General features: G+C 41.1%; 1 protein-coding gene across 2 annotated transcripts in view; it reads left to right on the plus strand.

The window, feature by feature from the left end:
• Pde5a (phosphodiesterase 5A, cGMP-specific) overlaps window positions 1-16,430 on the plus strand; it is a 119,221-nt gene that overhangs the window by 32,318 nt on the left and 70,473 nt on the right. For both annotated transcript variants that reach the window (XM_005386794.2, XM_005386796.2), the window contains exons 4-5: window positions 13,530-13,601; window positions 15,122-15,211. In XM_005386794.2, coding sequence (XP_005386851.1) covers window positions 13,530-13,601; window positions 15,122-15,211 — 162 coding nt within the window. The remainder of the gene's footprint in view (window positions 1-13,529; window positions 13,602-15,121; window positions 15,212-16,430) is intronic.

Genomic DNA, 16,430 nt, shown 5'->3' on the forward strand with positions numbered 1-16,430 from the left:
ATCATTGTTTTCTCATCCTTGCATGTACTAAACCATACTGTGAACTATCAGAGCCAACATAGACTGGTTTACAGAAGGTGTCGAGTTGATGTTCAAAATTGGCTTGTGAGTCAAAGGGAAAAGAGGAAGCAGAGAATTAAAAGAGGAAGGCTGGGGAGGAAAAGAGGAAGATGCCTGCGGTGGCAAATGATTGAAGGATTAAAGACATTTACACTGTAGGGACGCAAATGCGGTTCTGGGTGGGATTAACTGCATGTAACGCTTAATGCCACAGGCGTGCTCTTTAGTATACTTTTATTCTGTTCCCTGCACTGTTGTTTCCTGCCTCTGTCTGATCATGTGCCAAGAGCAGCACTGACAGGTATTCTGCTTGTACAGTGTTTACCTGAGTATCAACCGGAGGAGGGGAGTGTCTGGAAATGTGGCCACACAGGTAGGCAGAGGCAAGATCTTGAGGAGCCAACATGTTCCAATAATTCACCAAAATGGCTACCACAAAAGGAAAGAGGATAGTCACCCAATGTGTGTCTTTGGCCTTTTAGAAAACATGGAGCTATACCTTTGGCCACATACACATGAATCTATAAGAAAAGTGATATTATAAACAGCGGGAGAATGGGTGCTATCCTGAAAGGAAGGCCCTGCAAACACATTGCAGCAAGCAGGGAAGCAGACTTTGTGGAGATGGGAAAGGGATCTGTGGAGGGGAGGGAGGAAAGGGGGTGAGGGGGAAGTAAAAAGCATCAGGATGCCATGTGGATATGTACTAATTCCCCACTTACGCATCACAAATATACACCAGTAAAAAAGGAAAAATTACAGTGACAAAACTGGAAGAGTCCTCAGTGTTACCCAGCAGTGTGCTGTTGGCATTGCTGTAAACAAGCAAGTTAAGGCAAGATTCTGGCCAAGAGATTACTGTGCACATGGAGCATATTGTCTCAGAGCCAAGACAACGTCCTGAAATGTGTGAAGGGAAAAATACTGAGAAAAAAGAAGCCAAAGAAAAGGTACCTGGGCTCAGCTCAGGTATCAGCCTGCTCTGCCTGAAGAAGAACACCGTGAGATTCACTGGGCGGGGACCTGAGCCCCGGGCTCCTGTTGCCTATGAATGCACAGTGTGACATGTGTGATAAATAAATAAATAGGAGACCCCGGAGTGTTTTTTAAGTGCCTGCAAGGAGGTTTTTGCAGTAATCCAGCGGCAAGATGGGCCGAGGCCTTGGAGGAAGAAACAAAGAAAGTGGATCTGTTACTCTTCTGTTTGACAGGCTGGGTAACTGATTTGATGGAGAAACGATAAGGAAGGAAGACTCTAAAATAAATTATAGGTTCTTAAATTATTAGGGGAGAGATCTGTGGTAATCCTAAATTATGCAATGAAGAGTCAGCTGGGGGGAACAGAAAAAGTAGCTTTCTTTTAAGACATATTTTGTTTTACGACTTTCTCCTCCTCAAATCTCTGCACCACCGCCCCATTGCTCCTGTCAGCTGAGGGCCTTGCATGCTGCCTCAGGGGAAGACAGAGCAATTAGAAGAGCTCTCTCCACTTCTTACCCCTGCTCCTGCACCTCAGGTCCTGTGGTTTCTCTTTTGCATCCAGGGGATGAACGCTTGGGGCCAGCACATGTCAGCACCCCCAAGCCGCAGATTGTACCCCCACTCACATGTTCAGACATGGCTCTCAGCAGCTGATTCTTCCTGGTCCAGAACCTGCAGTTTTCCTCTCTACCCAGTCTGCTCACCAGCACACAAATATGTTGCAATTTCTCCCATCTTAAAAACAAAAGCTGTCCACCCACCAGAGCACCTTCTCCTTTGGAAGCCACTTCTTTTCTCTGATCTCTGTCAGAACAGAACTCCTTGAAAGAGCTGTCCAGTCCCTATTTACCATTTCCATTTCTTTCCATTTTTTCTGGAATATTTCCCACCCAGGGCTTCCCGTTCACCACCCTGTGGAAACTGCTCCTGGAAAAGCCCCAGTGACTTTCCTAGGATAAGAGGTAGTGGTTGTCTCCCAGCCTGCCCGCAGCATGCTGACATAGTTGGCGGTAACTTCTTCCAACAGGGCACATTTTTTCTCTTGCTTACTAGGACCTTGGACACCTCAGTTTCCCTCCTGTATTCTGACCACCTCTTTTTGTCTCCTTGGTGGGTGGCTGCTCATTAGTGCAGTGCTGCTGGCCCAGCCCTGGAGCCTCTCCTGTGACTTCATTCATTCTTTTCCGGGTTTTGTCTGCTTTCTTGGCTTGAAACATGAAATACCAATCACCTGCTAACCACACTGGTATTGCAGCGATACTTCTCTCTTCAGTTTGAACTCACCTATTGAACTCCTCGCTCTGTTCATCTCTGTCTTCTTGAAGTCAGACCTGAAACCAAACTCATCTTTCTCCCACAAACCTGCTGCACGCTCACCTCCATCTCAGCTGACAGCTTCTTCATCATTCCAGGCTGGGCTTGCCAGAGCCCTTCCTGATTCCTTTCTCACAGTGGAAAGAAGTTTGTCACCAGGCATTGTTGGCTTTACTTTCACCGCTCCTAGCACTGCTACCTTCCTGGATCAAGGCCATCAATATGTAGTGCCTGGCTTGTTGTGACAGCTCCCTAACTGGTTTCGTGGCTTTAGGCCTTCAACTCTCGCCATTGCTTGAGTTTATGAAACCTCCCCTATCACTGACTTTACATCTCACCCTATTGCCAAGGCCCTACATGCTTAGCTCCTGCTGCCCCTGTGACCTTACCTGCTCATCCTCCCTCCCCTCACTCTCACTTCTCCCCACCGCACTAGGAGCCTCGCTCTTCCTTAGGTAAACTCCAGCCCCAGGGCGTGGCACTTGCTGTGCCTTTGGACTGAAAGTTTGTACCACTTGCTATGCATATGGTTCACTCCAGCACCTCTGTCAACTTTTTACTCAAAATAGAAGGCAATAGGACTTTCTTTGACTGTCTTGTTAAACACCATCCAGTACCTTGCTTCCTTGCTCTGCTTTCTCCTTAACTCTTGGACACCTGATCAGCGTCTGACACACCACAGGTGGACGCACTCCTCTGTTACTGTCCATCTCCGCTCATTAAACCATAAGCTGCATGGAGCAAGGTGAGACAAGAATATTTTGTGGATGAGGTGACATTTGACCTTTATTTATGGTGTGCAGCAGGCTACTTTACTGAGGAGTTTATAGGATGATCCTTTTTCAGTGTGCTAGTGACCAAGCTTGGCTGACAGACTAATGGGTCTCAGGTAGAAATTTAACCCAGCTGTGGAATACTAGCACAACGACTGAGATCTTCAAGCTTGGGGATTGATGATAGCTTTTGTTTGTTGATATAATCATCCACACTTTAGATGGACTTGAGCAAGCTAAGGCAGTTTCCCCATATCATTTATCTAGTAAGTCACAGAGCTGGAATTCAGACCCACATGGTCTTAGTCTAAGGCTGCAGTCTCTGCTGTGTGCAGTAATTGCCCGTCCTCAGCTTCACTAGTGAAAAGCTGCAGACCTGCTCTTTACTACTTTAGTTTTTGAAAACTGGAAGAGTATAATAATAAAACCAAGAATAGCAAATAGTGATTCCCAGTACCGTTAATTACTTCATTATATGGAGCCTATCGAGGGCTACGTGGCTGAGGGTCTGTCCCTTTCGTGGTGACACCTATAACTAAGCATTTGCTAGTGAGAGAGGCTGCCACTTAGCTTAGCTTTACTACATACAAACGTGATTAGCTCTGCAGCCTCAGCGGCATGCAGCTAACCATTCAGTTGACTATGCAGAGGGCATTCTCTTAACCCCTCTGACACTGCCTCCTTTCTAAATGAGCTTCCCCCTCTTTAATATTTTAGTGCATAGAACTTGCTTTTGCCACTAAAAAAGCTGTGTTGTTTCTCTGAGTTTGTGTTACCTCCATATTATGTGCATACCTTTTACCCTGTAATTAGCAGAACATTTTATCAGGACAACATTCTACCAGGCTATAGAGACACAGCGCCATTACAAGTACACGCAGAGCTGGAACAAACTTGGGCCTGGTTTGACAGAGTCCAGATGCAGCAACACTGTCCAGCCTAGGCCTGAGCTTTGCAGACCAGCACCTGCTGGTCAGCAGGACACTGCTCTTTAAATAAATCTTAGTTATTAAGTAGATCTAAAGCTCTGGAGTCATTTTTGGAGATATCATGGGAAAGGGTGAGTACAAACAGTGTTGGAAATGTTCTGATACGGAGTACAGTTTTTATGCCATATGTTGATAAGCAATTTTTATTGTAATTTTGGACTTCTTCCCAGTTAAGCAAAGAGGCAGTGTATGAAAGAGCTCTGACTTTGTAGCGCAAATGACAGGGTCAGGTTAAGAGCAGTGACTCCTTTCTTGAGCAGTTTTCTTTGCCTCTCTGAGCTTTGTGTGATGGCCTGTAAAGTTTCAACGTGAAGTACAAAAACACAGGGTAGTTTTGAAGTCCCCGTGCGACAGAGAATATGACACCACAGAGCTCATCACCTATTAGGGATTTGAGGGATTCAGAAAATGTCCGTTTCCTGCTGAGAGGAGGGGGCAGGGTGTTGCAAGGCCAGATAAATGGAGGAATGGAAAGTTAAACAACAGCAGTAAACACTGAACATACTGTGCCATGGGAAAGACGGCAGGCTCTTTGCTGCTGTGGAATTTGTGTCTCTGGCCATTTTTAAAGGGCACAGACAGAGACTTTGTTCACAGTGGCTATGTGCTATTCTGTCTCAGGACTGTGTCTTTATCCCACGGGACAGAAAGGTCTAAATACGATGGAAGAAGGTCCCTATGATGTAGTAGTTGGCAGGGAAAGGAGGAATTTTCTTCTATGAAAAAGGATGAGAATAAACACTAAGATCAAGACTTACGCCAAGTGCCCACTGCGTAGGAGGAACCCAGTCTCAGGTTAGCTGTGTTCCCACTAGGGGATGTTACTGGGTGGGACAGTGGCTCCCTCCCTGGCCCCTTTGGGAGCATCCACCCCACCCAGCACCACCCAGCAGAGGGTCAGGACTTCCGCCTGCTCGGCCGTTTCCCGGCCAGCTGGGCACCTGGAGCCTGGCCTCGGGTTTACACACCTGCAGCACTTACACATTTGCTTCTTTAAATACTTTTTTTTAAAATTTAGAGAAAATTTGCATACAGGGAAGTACACAGCTCTTTAGATACAATTGGATGAATTTTGACAAGGTATATATGTCACTGACAATGCCCTACTGAATCTGAGCACCTACCAACGGCACCGCCTGATACATATCACAGTGAACTAGCTTTGCTTTTTCTTGAAGACTCTGTTTAGCTTTTGAGACTACACTTATCCGTTTTTCCCTGATACATAGGATTAATTTTTATGTTGTGTAAGTGGTTCCTGACTGTAAAACTTGGCCCAAGATTTATAATCCAAGTCAAGGAAAACATCCTTTAGCAGACACTTTGAATGTGTCTTTGTTTCATAAAGTTACAATTTTGAAATTGTTCCATTCCCCTTTATGCAAACTGAGTTAACGTTATAAGCATATTGATGGAGTCCAAAGGTAAAGCTTTGATATGTACTGGAAAACCTTTGGACTTGGGATTCTTTTAGTTTATAAACACACAAGAAGTGATTTTTAAAAATACAGTGAATGTTTAAGGTGTTTTTTAGAAATTATTGCAATAAAAGGCACATTGTCATTAATCCCTCTTACTATATTACCCCTTGCTTTGAACACTTACCTCACTGCTCTTGCCACTTTCTGAAGCAGTTCCAAGTCCTCCTTCCTGAGGGTCTTTAGCTGTGCTGCATGGCTGCCTGGATGTCCTGAACAGATTCATAACGTTTACCTGTCATGGGCAGTTTACCTTGGGGGAAGAGCCAGAAGCGCCAGGACCAGACCCAGCGAGTGAGATGGATGCGGACACTTTGTGTATTTGTATGTCTGTATTTGACAAAAATTGTCCTCAACGTTTGATCAGTGAGGAGGGACCATAAAATACAGTGAATGTTTAAATGTAGAAGTATTACAGTAAAACATAAATTGCTATTAATCTTCCTCAAAATATTCTCCCTCACTTTGAACACACCCCATCAATCTTGAAAATGTAGTAAGTTTTTAAAAATTTAAACATTCACCCTTATCTTTCAGTCACACTTTGTAGTCCATAAGAGCTTGTGTTTATACGAGTGCTGGTTTCCCTTGTCCCAGGGTGGGATGGGGTAGGAATGGTAGTAAAAGTAAATGTAGGCTTTGGAATCAGACCTGAAGAGTATATCTTAGTTTGTACATTATGGAACTATTTGCATAGCTTGTCTGAACATCAGCTTACCCTGTGATAAAACAGGGATAATAATATCTACCTATGAGATTATGGTAAAGATTAAGTAAATGCATTAAGAGATGAAAAGTACCTGTCACATGGCAGGCTCCTATCCTTTTTTTTGTGGCAAGTTATTTAGCATATGAATTTTTCTGTGTTTGGCTAGGAAGAGATGTATTAACTCAACACTGGCATGGATCATATTTATCTGATGCCAGTTTATGGTATTGCTTTGTACACATTTCAACTTCCCAAAAACTTCTGTTCCATTTGGCTGTCTGTTCCTAGCCACCTAGGCTGGAAGAGTAAACCATAAGTGTTCTTCTCCTCTATTCAGACTTGACTTTAGGGGCTGGGGATTTAGCTCAGTGGCAAAAGCGCCTGCCCGGCAAGCGCAAGGTCGTGAGTTCGGTTCCTGGTACCAGAGAAAAAAAAAAACAGACTTGACTGCCTGCCAACCCTGGAGGAGCCGTAACCTTCTCTTGAGATAAACAGTAGGTGTCCGGGCCCCATACAAACAGGTGAATAAAAGAGATTGCAATTACATAAAATCAATCTTGTTGGTCATTTAAAGGAATATCAAGTCTTTCACTCTAAAATTTGTTCATAAAGGCCCAACAATCCAAAACAACAAATAAAAGTCAAAATTAACACAGATTCACATAGGCAACACAGAAGAGGAAACCAGTGTAGCCAATAAAGATGTTCATCTTTTCTAGAAATCAGGAAAATGCAGATTAAAACAACAATGAGATACAGTTTAATACCCATCAAATTGGCAGACATTAGGTGCTGGTGAGGTAAGATAACAGAATCTCTTACTCATCACTATTAAAAGTATTAATTTCTGCAACCCCTTTGGGGAGTTAACAGTAGGGAGGCTCCTGGACATGTGCACAAGGAGACCACAGAAGATGTTTATTATAGGCTGTAATAGCAAAATACCACAAACAACAAAAACGGCCATCATTTTGGGATGGGATGAATACAATTTGGTATCAACTGCAATACTGTACGTAAAATGAATGAACCAGATCTATATAAATTGATGTAAAAAAACACTGAATGCAATTAGAAGTTGCAAAATGATGCATTTTGCATGATTTTATTTGTATAACCTTTTAGAAAGATGAAAGTGCTCTATCTTCATAGATTTGTATATTTTCTAAGAGTCTAATGAACAGATTGACTCTTGGGAGAAGAAATAGGAGGGAAAAGAAAGAGACTGAAAAGGGAAAATATTATTTAATTTTATCTTAATTTAATACTAATAATAAGAAAGTCACCAAATACAGTGATATACATTTAGCAAGGGTTTACTGATGCTTCTTGAAGTATCATTTGTCTCTGGACCAGCAACATGACCTAGAAACTTGTGGAAATACAGTTCTTGGGCCCAAAGCCTGATCTACTGAATCTGAAACCCTGGAGGTGGGGCCCAGGAGCTGCTTGAAACAAGCCCCACATTGGCCTTGTTTCAGATGACAGACATGGATGCTCACTGTCCTTTTGTCTGTGATTTTCCATACTTTTTTAATTGTGGGAAAATGTTGAAGCTTGTTTACTCCCTCTTCCAAAATCCCAAAGTCTCCCACTCTGACTTTCAAGTCTGTGGCTAAAGGCTCCTGAACATGAACTTCTCATCGCCACAGGAGGGTCTCAGGTGTGCGCAGATCTGTTACTGTTGAGCAAGGGGCAGAGAACAAAACAGGGACAAATGTGATTCGCTGTTACTGGAATGGGAGTTATCTGATAAATGCATCACCATAAAATTTGATCCTGATAGTTCTCCCATTATTAACAACAACATCCCCGAAGCCTTTGGTGCATTTGGAATGATGCAACAATGTATTGGTGATTCCCTAAGGCATAAAATATAAATCATGTCCTTAGGAAATCTAATTGGAGAGTCAGGATGTGAGCAGAGAAAATGAGGTTAAAAAGGAGAATACCTCATTGTCAGATGGACAGCAAACACAGCTACCATGGAGAATTTCAGAGGCATAGGTTTGAAAGGAAGGCTTTTTGGAAGCCTAGCTTTTCTAGAGAAAGTAGAAAATATTTTAAAGAATGCTTCGAACAAAGGACATTTGTTTGTAACATTCTAACTTGCAGACCCACATAAGTGATCATAGCTCATGTGGAGGGTGTGGAAGTTCATAGTTCATGTTAGGGAGTCTTCCTTTTTAATTCAGTAGATAGTTGAAGCCATTAAATTTTTCTGAAAAATGAGGTGACCTGTATATGCTAACCAGCATCTCGAGAAGATGAATTCGGTTTAAGTGTCAAAAGATGGGCAGAAGGGAGAAGACGATTAGAAATGGGATAGCAGGGCCTTCAAAGAAAATGTACTTTGTGTGGTGAAACAAAATACAGTATGTGGTGAGAGAACGTGAAAAAGGAATGGAAAAACAAAAGACTGTTCAATAATTTAATAAAATATATTAGTTTTTTGTTGCTGCTGCAAAAATCAACTGAAATTTTGTGGCATAAAGCAACATAAATGTATTATAGCTTTGGAGATCAGAGCTCAAAATAGTTCTCACTGGCTGAAATCCAGATGTCTGCAGGGCCGTGTTCCTGTGCGGAGTCTCAAAGAAAGGATCGATTCTCATCTTTTCCAGCTCCCACAGGTTGCTTGCATGTGGCGCCTTTTTCCATCTTTGAAATCTTCAGTGTGGCTTCTTCAAATCTCACTTTGAGGCTCACCCTCCTGCTTTCTTTCTTCCCCTACAAGGGCCTTGTGGATACTACACCCCACACACATGATTCCGAATCATCTTCCCACCTCCAGATCCTTAACTTCATTGAATCTGCCATTGCCTTTTGCCATTTAAGGTAACATATTCAGAGGTTCCCAGGATTAGGACGGGGAGGTCTCTGGTGACAGTACTTTGCCTACCACATGGAATAGTGTCAGATTTTGATGACCACATAGCATTTGGAAGAGAGGTTAAACAGCCTGGATTAATATCAATCTTCCTTTTTTTAGTTGCTCATCTGTGAAATGAGTGAAGGAGGGAGTAAGGTTCCCTTTCGAGCCTAACATTTTCTGACCGGAATGTTACTTCCAAGAAGACGGGTGTTTTCTCTGTGTTGTTCACCACTGTGCTCATTACCTGCAGCACAGCCTGCTACATAATAGGCGCTCAGTAACTATCAGTTGGATAAAATATGTATTGCAAAATACATCAATGAATGAAGGAGAAGAGTGGTGGCAAGAATTCTCCAGTGCCTCCTTGTTAAATTCTAGCTGTCTTTAAGAAATATAGAATTTTAGCTCTGCTTAGGTTATCTAGAATCTCCTCCTCGTGATGGAGGCACTCCGCAGCTGGCGGGGAGGGAGAGCTGAGGTTTGCAGAGTCTACTCCTTTTCTCCTGTGCTTTCTGTCTCCATGCTGAGCATCCCCTAGAAGGGGGAGCAGTGTGTTCAGATTTTGCATGGCCTCGGTAAATGTCTAGGGCAGCTGCTGATTGAAGAAGATCACTCCAGCAATGATCAGTTGCCCCTGGAGCAGCCAGCTGTCACATTCCACACTGCTCACCCAGCAAGAGTCAAGTCTTGCCCTTTACATTCCTAAAAGAACACTCAACCCCATGAGGACATACTATCTGTTTCCACTGTGGAAAGTGCCAGCAAAATACAGAACAGAGAGGCTTCTTTATGCTTAAAAAATAGCAGTGGGCACCTGTATTTGAAGCTATAGGTAGCCAGAAGGCAGGCAGCAATGAGTGAGCCTTCCAACAGCGACCTTTTCAAGGGAGCACTAATCACTTGGCAAGCCTGATACATATTTGCATTAAAAACTGCCTTTGAGAACTGACATTTAAAAATATATAGTTAACAGGGACATAAAAAGTGAACTAATTTGTTGAAGGAACAAATTGATGTCAGAAGAGAAGGCTTTATGCCCGCATAAGGAGGGCAGGAGGTGCTAGTTTCGTTCAGCTTCCCAGTTCGGAGAATTTGGCTCTTTGTGACCTTACACAAACATTATACGTTTTATTTTTAATCTGTTTTTTTAAATCAGTGGTGTTTGTAAGATGTTATCATCTGGACACAGAGGCACATATACTTTTTTTATATTTTTCTGGTCACATAGTCTTTCTTTAATACTGGAGGAAAAAAATTAAATATGGTTGAGTCTCATATCTGGGTTCAACATTCATGGATTCAGCCAACTGCTAAATAAAAATATTTTGGAAAATCACATCTATAAATAACACATACTATTTTTCTTGTTATTATCCCCTAAACAAAATGTTATTTCAACTATTTATAATTTCAACTACTTACATTTACAATGTATTAGGTGTTATAAGTAACCTAAAGATGAATTAAAGTATACGAGAGAATGTGTATAGGTCACATGCAAATACTACATCATTTTATTTATGTAACTTGAGCATTCTCAGATTTTAGTTTGGGGGTAACTAGAACTGATTCCCTGTAAACACTGCGGGAATATCTGCTTAGCAAAACATCCGGTGTTCAGGGTATAAGACTATGTTTTTGAAGTCCATCAACTAGACCCCTAAAGACGTAGTAGATGCAGAATATCTTCCATCCCCCAGTCAAGTAGAAGACAAAATTGCACAAAAACAATTGTTAAAATATACAAATGAGATAAAGAATAGGAAAAATCACAGGTGCCAGAAATCCAAAGGAGAATCTAAGGTAACAAAAGGAAGTGAGCACAAGCCAAATGGACTCACAGTGCCTGAGAGTGAGCGTGGTGGAAACAATGCCTCAGTGTAACCATCTGTAGAGTAGGGACTGAGTCCAAGCTGCAGAGGAGAGACAGGGAGAGCTGAATCCAAACTTCGTGGAAAGTCAAGGTTTGGGAAATCCTGCCCATGCAACTGAGCCTAGCAAAGCTCCACCACCAGCCAGGACAGGCAGCAAGGAAGCTTACCTTCTTCCGCCTGCCGCAGGGAGAGAAGAAAAGACACTTGTGAATCATGAGACCGGAGCCTCTGCCACAAACAGGCGAGGAGTTCAGGTTTCCACCACCAGTGTAGTACAGAGACAGACAGGGAATTGTTGGGTGTGGATCCTCCATGACACAAGGAACAGGAGATTCTGGAAAACAGATTCTCCTGAGGGTGAACTTACAGTCACAGAAGTACACCCAAAGCAATGAAACAGAACAGGTACTCAATTTTTATGAGTTTGTAAAAAGAATCAAAAGGAATTCTAGAAATGAAAATCCAGCTACTGAACCACATGAACCGTGAGTGAAAATTGTGGATAATGGCATACACTGTAGAGAGGCTTTGAGGACAGTATTTTTTTTTTAACCAGGGAGAAAAATTTTCAGCCCACGGATACAAGTAATGCTTACCTTATAAACATTCCTGAATGTACAATTTCAGCTGCAACTGGGATGTAGGTTTCAGTAATGGTACGCCTTGGGGACTACATGTCAACTTTGAACTCATTTTCAACCACTTCACATAACCAACAGTATCATTTCAACTAGTCCTGATTTCAGAAAAATAGGTTGTACAACTGATCTTATTTAGACTTTTTAAGACTTAAAAGAAACTCCCACCTTACTGTAAATTTATGGTAGCCCTAAAGTGTTAATATAGTTGGTCACTTAAAAAGCACCTTGTGTCTCATCTCTGTGGTTCTGAGTGAGCGTGTTATGATTTGTAAGAAGGCCTTCTTTCCCACCAGCACTTCTAATAACCTATGGGCACCTGTGTCATCCTGCTATGCCTCCAATGCGTTGTGTTTCACGTGTGCTTGGTTCTGAACTCCTCCAGGGTTGCCTTTTCCTTGGTTTTTATCTCTCTGTGATGCTTGATAGACACTTCAGCATTTGTTGAGTATATGAATGAATGTGCACTTAAAATAACTGAGTTAGAGGTGTATTGTTCTGCATTGAACCCAGCGGTCCTCAACAGTTACATTTTCAGTGAACATGCCCAGCCTCCATCCAGATGTGTTTGATTTTAGGCTTTCCTAGACATTTGTCTTTGAGGCTGGAGCATCTAGAAATCTATCAGTTATTTTCAAGAGCTGAAGAGTGCAGAAAGTAAGGGAGAGTTGAATTAAGGGAAATCAAAAGGTTTGGGGTAGATAAGTAATTCTGCTTTTCTTCTTAGCATTTATTGAGAGAGAGAGAGATTGATTTGAGAAGAGTCAAAAACTACATGAGACAACAATGTATCCTGTTTCCTTCCCTGTTCTGCTGTTCTAAAGAGGAATTTTATGCTGTTTTACTAAAGCTAAGGGCCAAGAGTCAGCTGAGAAAGCACAAATGCACCTTACACAGAACAAAGGACTGATACTCCTACAGTGTGCAAGGGCCTTTCCCTTACTCCACTGACACTAAATTGCAGCAGAGAAAAAGAGGAGAATTTCTAAGTAGCACTGAGGAAGTGGAGATAAGTTGAAGGGCTTTATAAAAATAAGGTAATGGCTCAAACTGAAGCTGGGAATTGACAGGTAAATAAAAAAAAAAATACTTCCAAACAGAAAGATGAAAGTATCCTTAAAGTCTTGGTAAATCATTTGAGAAACCTTAAGACATATTGGGAGTTTAGCTTAGTCATCTTAAGGTAGTTTTTCTTTCAAATGATTTCTAATCTATTTGAAATAAGACTCAACGTGTTAATTCCTGTCTTGAGTTTCAATAAGCTTTTTCCCAAAAAATAAATCTTTTGAAGGTCGATTTTCAAAAGCAGACATTTCAAAAGAAGTTGGACTGCATCAATGTGTTAGAGATTCTTTGTACCTTAATGATCGCCTGCACTGCTTTTATCATTGGCCACTGGATCCCGTTTCATTTTTGGCAAAAAGGCATTTAGCCTTTTTGAAAAATTTTAATCAAATATACAATGTTCATTTTATTATACATTTTATTTGCAGTGTGAAGAAATCAGTTGCTTACATTTTAAAACTATGGGAAATATTTACTTAAAATGTGATTACTAATTCGTTGTTTCAAACCGTAGAGTGAAATCACAAAATCCAGTATAGTTTGGGCTGCAAGAGTTTAAAAATATTAGTACTCTAATGAGAAAAAAGGAATATATTCAGTGATGTAGAATTTGTACCAGTGCTGAAGACTTTTGGTTTTCTATTTTGTAGCTCCATGTTAGTGTATTTTATAGCACATGAAATGTTCTGTTGTGATCACATTCATTTTAGGAAATTTCTACCACTAATTCCAGTCAAACAAAAAACTTTGTCACTTTTCTCTGCTTGTACCAGGTTGTTGGTGTAGCTCAGGCCATTAACAAGAAATCAGGAAATGGAGGGACGTTCACCGAAAAAGACGAAAAGGTACCAAAACTTGAGTCTGGACTGATGTCAAATAAGAAAGATGTTTTTCTCTTCTTGTACATAGACCTCTGGAATTAGCTGTTGCTAAAGTCGTTGACCATGAAACACACGATGATTGAAAACAATTTGAAATGTCTAAAAGGGTATCCTTAGCTACAGACCGCCTTGGCTTGACTAGCAAAAACCTGAATTATTCATTCAGCAGAAACTCCCCGGCACCCCCCTTACTGTGTGATCCAGGACTGGGTGCATGTTGGAGCCCCATGGAGGGTGACTGACAGCATTTTAACTCTCTCATTTATCTTTCATCACTGCTATGAAGAGGTTCAACCTTGAGTAAAAACCCAGCACTGCTCCAAGTTCAGCACTCAGGTTTGGCTAAGAATTGGAATTGCTTCCTGGTGAAGCCAGTTTCCCAGTGTTTTATAAGCTTTGCGCACAGACGGTGGGGCGCCAAGGTGCGAATTCAGGCTGGATGATGTGAATTCGGCTTCAGAAAGAGCAGCAGTCAGCGTTAACTTTTTTTTTTTACGCTTCTCATCCAACTCTGAAGGAATATATCCTGCACACCACGCTGACTTGCTTTTCCCGCAAGAATGCCTTAAATGTGTTCCTAACTTCATTCTGTCCATAGGTTTTACTTCGTCTCCTGCATCTGTAATTACAGGTCTATCACAGCTCATTGCATGTGTCCTATTCCAAGCCCATTGCTATTTTTGTTGCTCCCCTGAAAATGAGTGGGAGCTTTTAAATTTGGAAGACAACCAAACAAGGCAGAGTTATTTTTGTCTCCGTGCTGTGGGCTGTATTGGCACATGTGTTGGGCCTCAAGTTTTAATTGCTCTAGAGCACAGCAAATTTTTCTTTTTGACTTTATAAAATCTTTTTTTCTTTATAACAAAAACAAAATTTCATAACAAAACAATAAGTGAATAATAGTAGTTAGTATACTGTGTATCATCTTCAAAGTAGTTACTCAGCATACAAGACATAGAAAAGATTCTCTTCCAAAGAAGAAAAAACTAGGTACTAGCACAAAGCTTATTTTCTGTGAACTAAGAAAAACTAATAGTATAAATGAAACAAATTACCATTTATACTAAAACATTTTTGAAACAGCAGCATGAGTAACTTGAATTATTTGAACTGCACACCTAGAAGAGTTAAAGTCATCCTATTAGAAGGATACAGGAATACCCATGTTTACAGCAGCACAATTCGTGGTGGCAGCTAGACCTTGGAGACGGTGTGTATGTCCACCAACAAATGAGTAGATAGAGAAAATGTGGTATTTATACGCAATAGAGTGCTACTCTGCCATAAAGAAAGATAAACTTGAAGCATCTCAATTTGAGAGGTTTGCGTCAGCTCCCAATTTTATGCATAATAAATGTCTACATTTTTGTCTTTTAATGTTTATTTCAACAGTAAATACCTTTAGTGCCTTTTATGTTTTGGACAACATTAGTAGATGATTTTAGAAGCAATTTTTATTTGGCTTGTTGTCTTTTGTTTTCTAGGACTTTGCTGCTTATTTGGCCTTTTGTGGTATTGTTCTTCACAATGCTCAACTCTACGAAACTTCCCTGCTGGAGAACAAAAGAAACCAGGTAAGTATAATACCAAAAAGAGAGAAGAGGTGTCCTTTCTTACCATACTGTTAAATTTTAATCCAAGTAATGGGTGCACAGGGTGAAAAATCAAATATCCCCAGTTTCTAAATATATTAGCAGTTTCTTCCAGTAGTTATGGTTGCTCCTCTTTCCCGCTCCCCGTGCTCGGTTGCTCTGGCACTGTTAGATAATAGTCTTGGACCTGAAAGGTAGGGATTTGTCTTAGACCCTTCCTTACTGTCCATTACCCTGGCCCTACCAGTGTCATTAAATCATTGTTCAAAGTTACTGCATGCGGTGAATACATGAGATTAAATAATACTTTTTAGTTCTTGCTTTGTCCACTGTAGGCTTTACTTTTCATTTCCCATCCCTGTCTTCCTCTTTGTATCTCTTTCCCAGCTACCATGCCATAGCTCTGATTTTCCATTTGGATTTCTTCTTTTTTACCCACACTGATAGCAGATGTATTGTTCTACAACCATGAAGAACTGTTCTTAAGCTTTGCTTATCCAAATTCAAAAGTTACAATTTAAGATAACAGATTAATAATTACTATGACTATATAAATACTATATGTGTTACTTTTGTTGTACAACTTTTAATTTTTCCTTTTTCCCCTATATGCTCGACCTTATGTCCTTCGTGTTCTTCTCTCCCCTGGCTGTCCCTTATATTAGGCCTTAGGCCTCTTCTTCTCTTAGAGATGTCAAATTGGAGTTCTCTACCTTTCTTCTTCCAGCTAAACTGTTACCTATGTCTGCTGCACACATGTCATCACAGAACTTTTTTTCACTGCTTTTTTAGAAAGACGCTTTTATTTTCTCATTCCTTATCACTTTTTCTTGCTCAGTTACTCCTGTCTTTTGTTCAAGCACATTCTTAAATATTTAAGAAACCATACTAATAAGTCAGGTGTGGTGCTGCATACCTGTAATCTCAGCACTCTGGGAAGCTGAGTCAAGAAGATTACAAGATGGAGCCCACCCTGGGAAACTTGGTGTCTTAGTGAGACTCTGTCTATAAAAAATAAGAAAGGACTAGGGATGTAGCTCAGTACAAAGGCCTGGCTTCAGTCCCCCAGTATCATAATGAAGAAGAATAAGGGAAGGAGTGGAAAAGGAGGGGAGAGAGGAAGAGATAATGAGTCTTGCTGACTTTTCTCATTGCTGAGACAAATAGGAGACACCCAGAGTTAAAGCAGGAAAGGTTCATT

The sequence above is a fragment of the Chinchilla lanigera genome, unplaced genomic scaffold (assembly GCF_000276665.1).
Source record: "Chinchilla lanigera isolate Chin_1 unplaced genomic scaffold, ChiLan1.0 scaffold00027, whole genome shotgun sequence".
Classification (NCBI taxonomy): domain Eukaryota; kingdom Metazoa; phylum Chordata; class Mammalia; order Rodentia; family Chinchillidae; genus Chinchilla; species Chinchilla lanigera.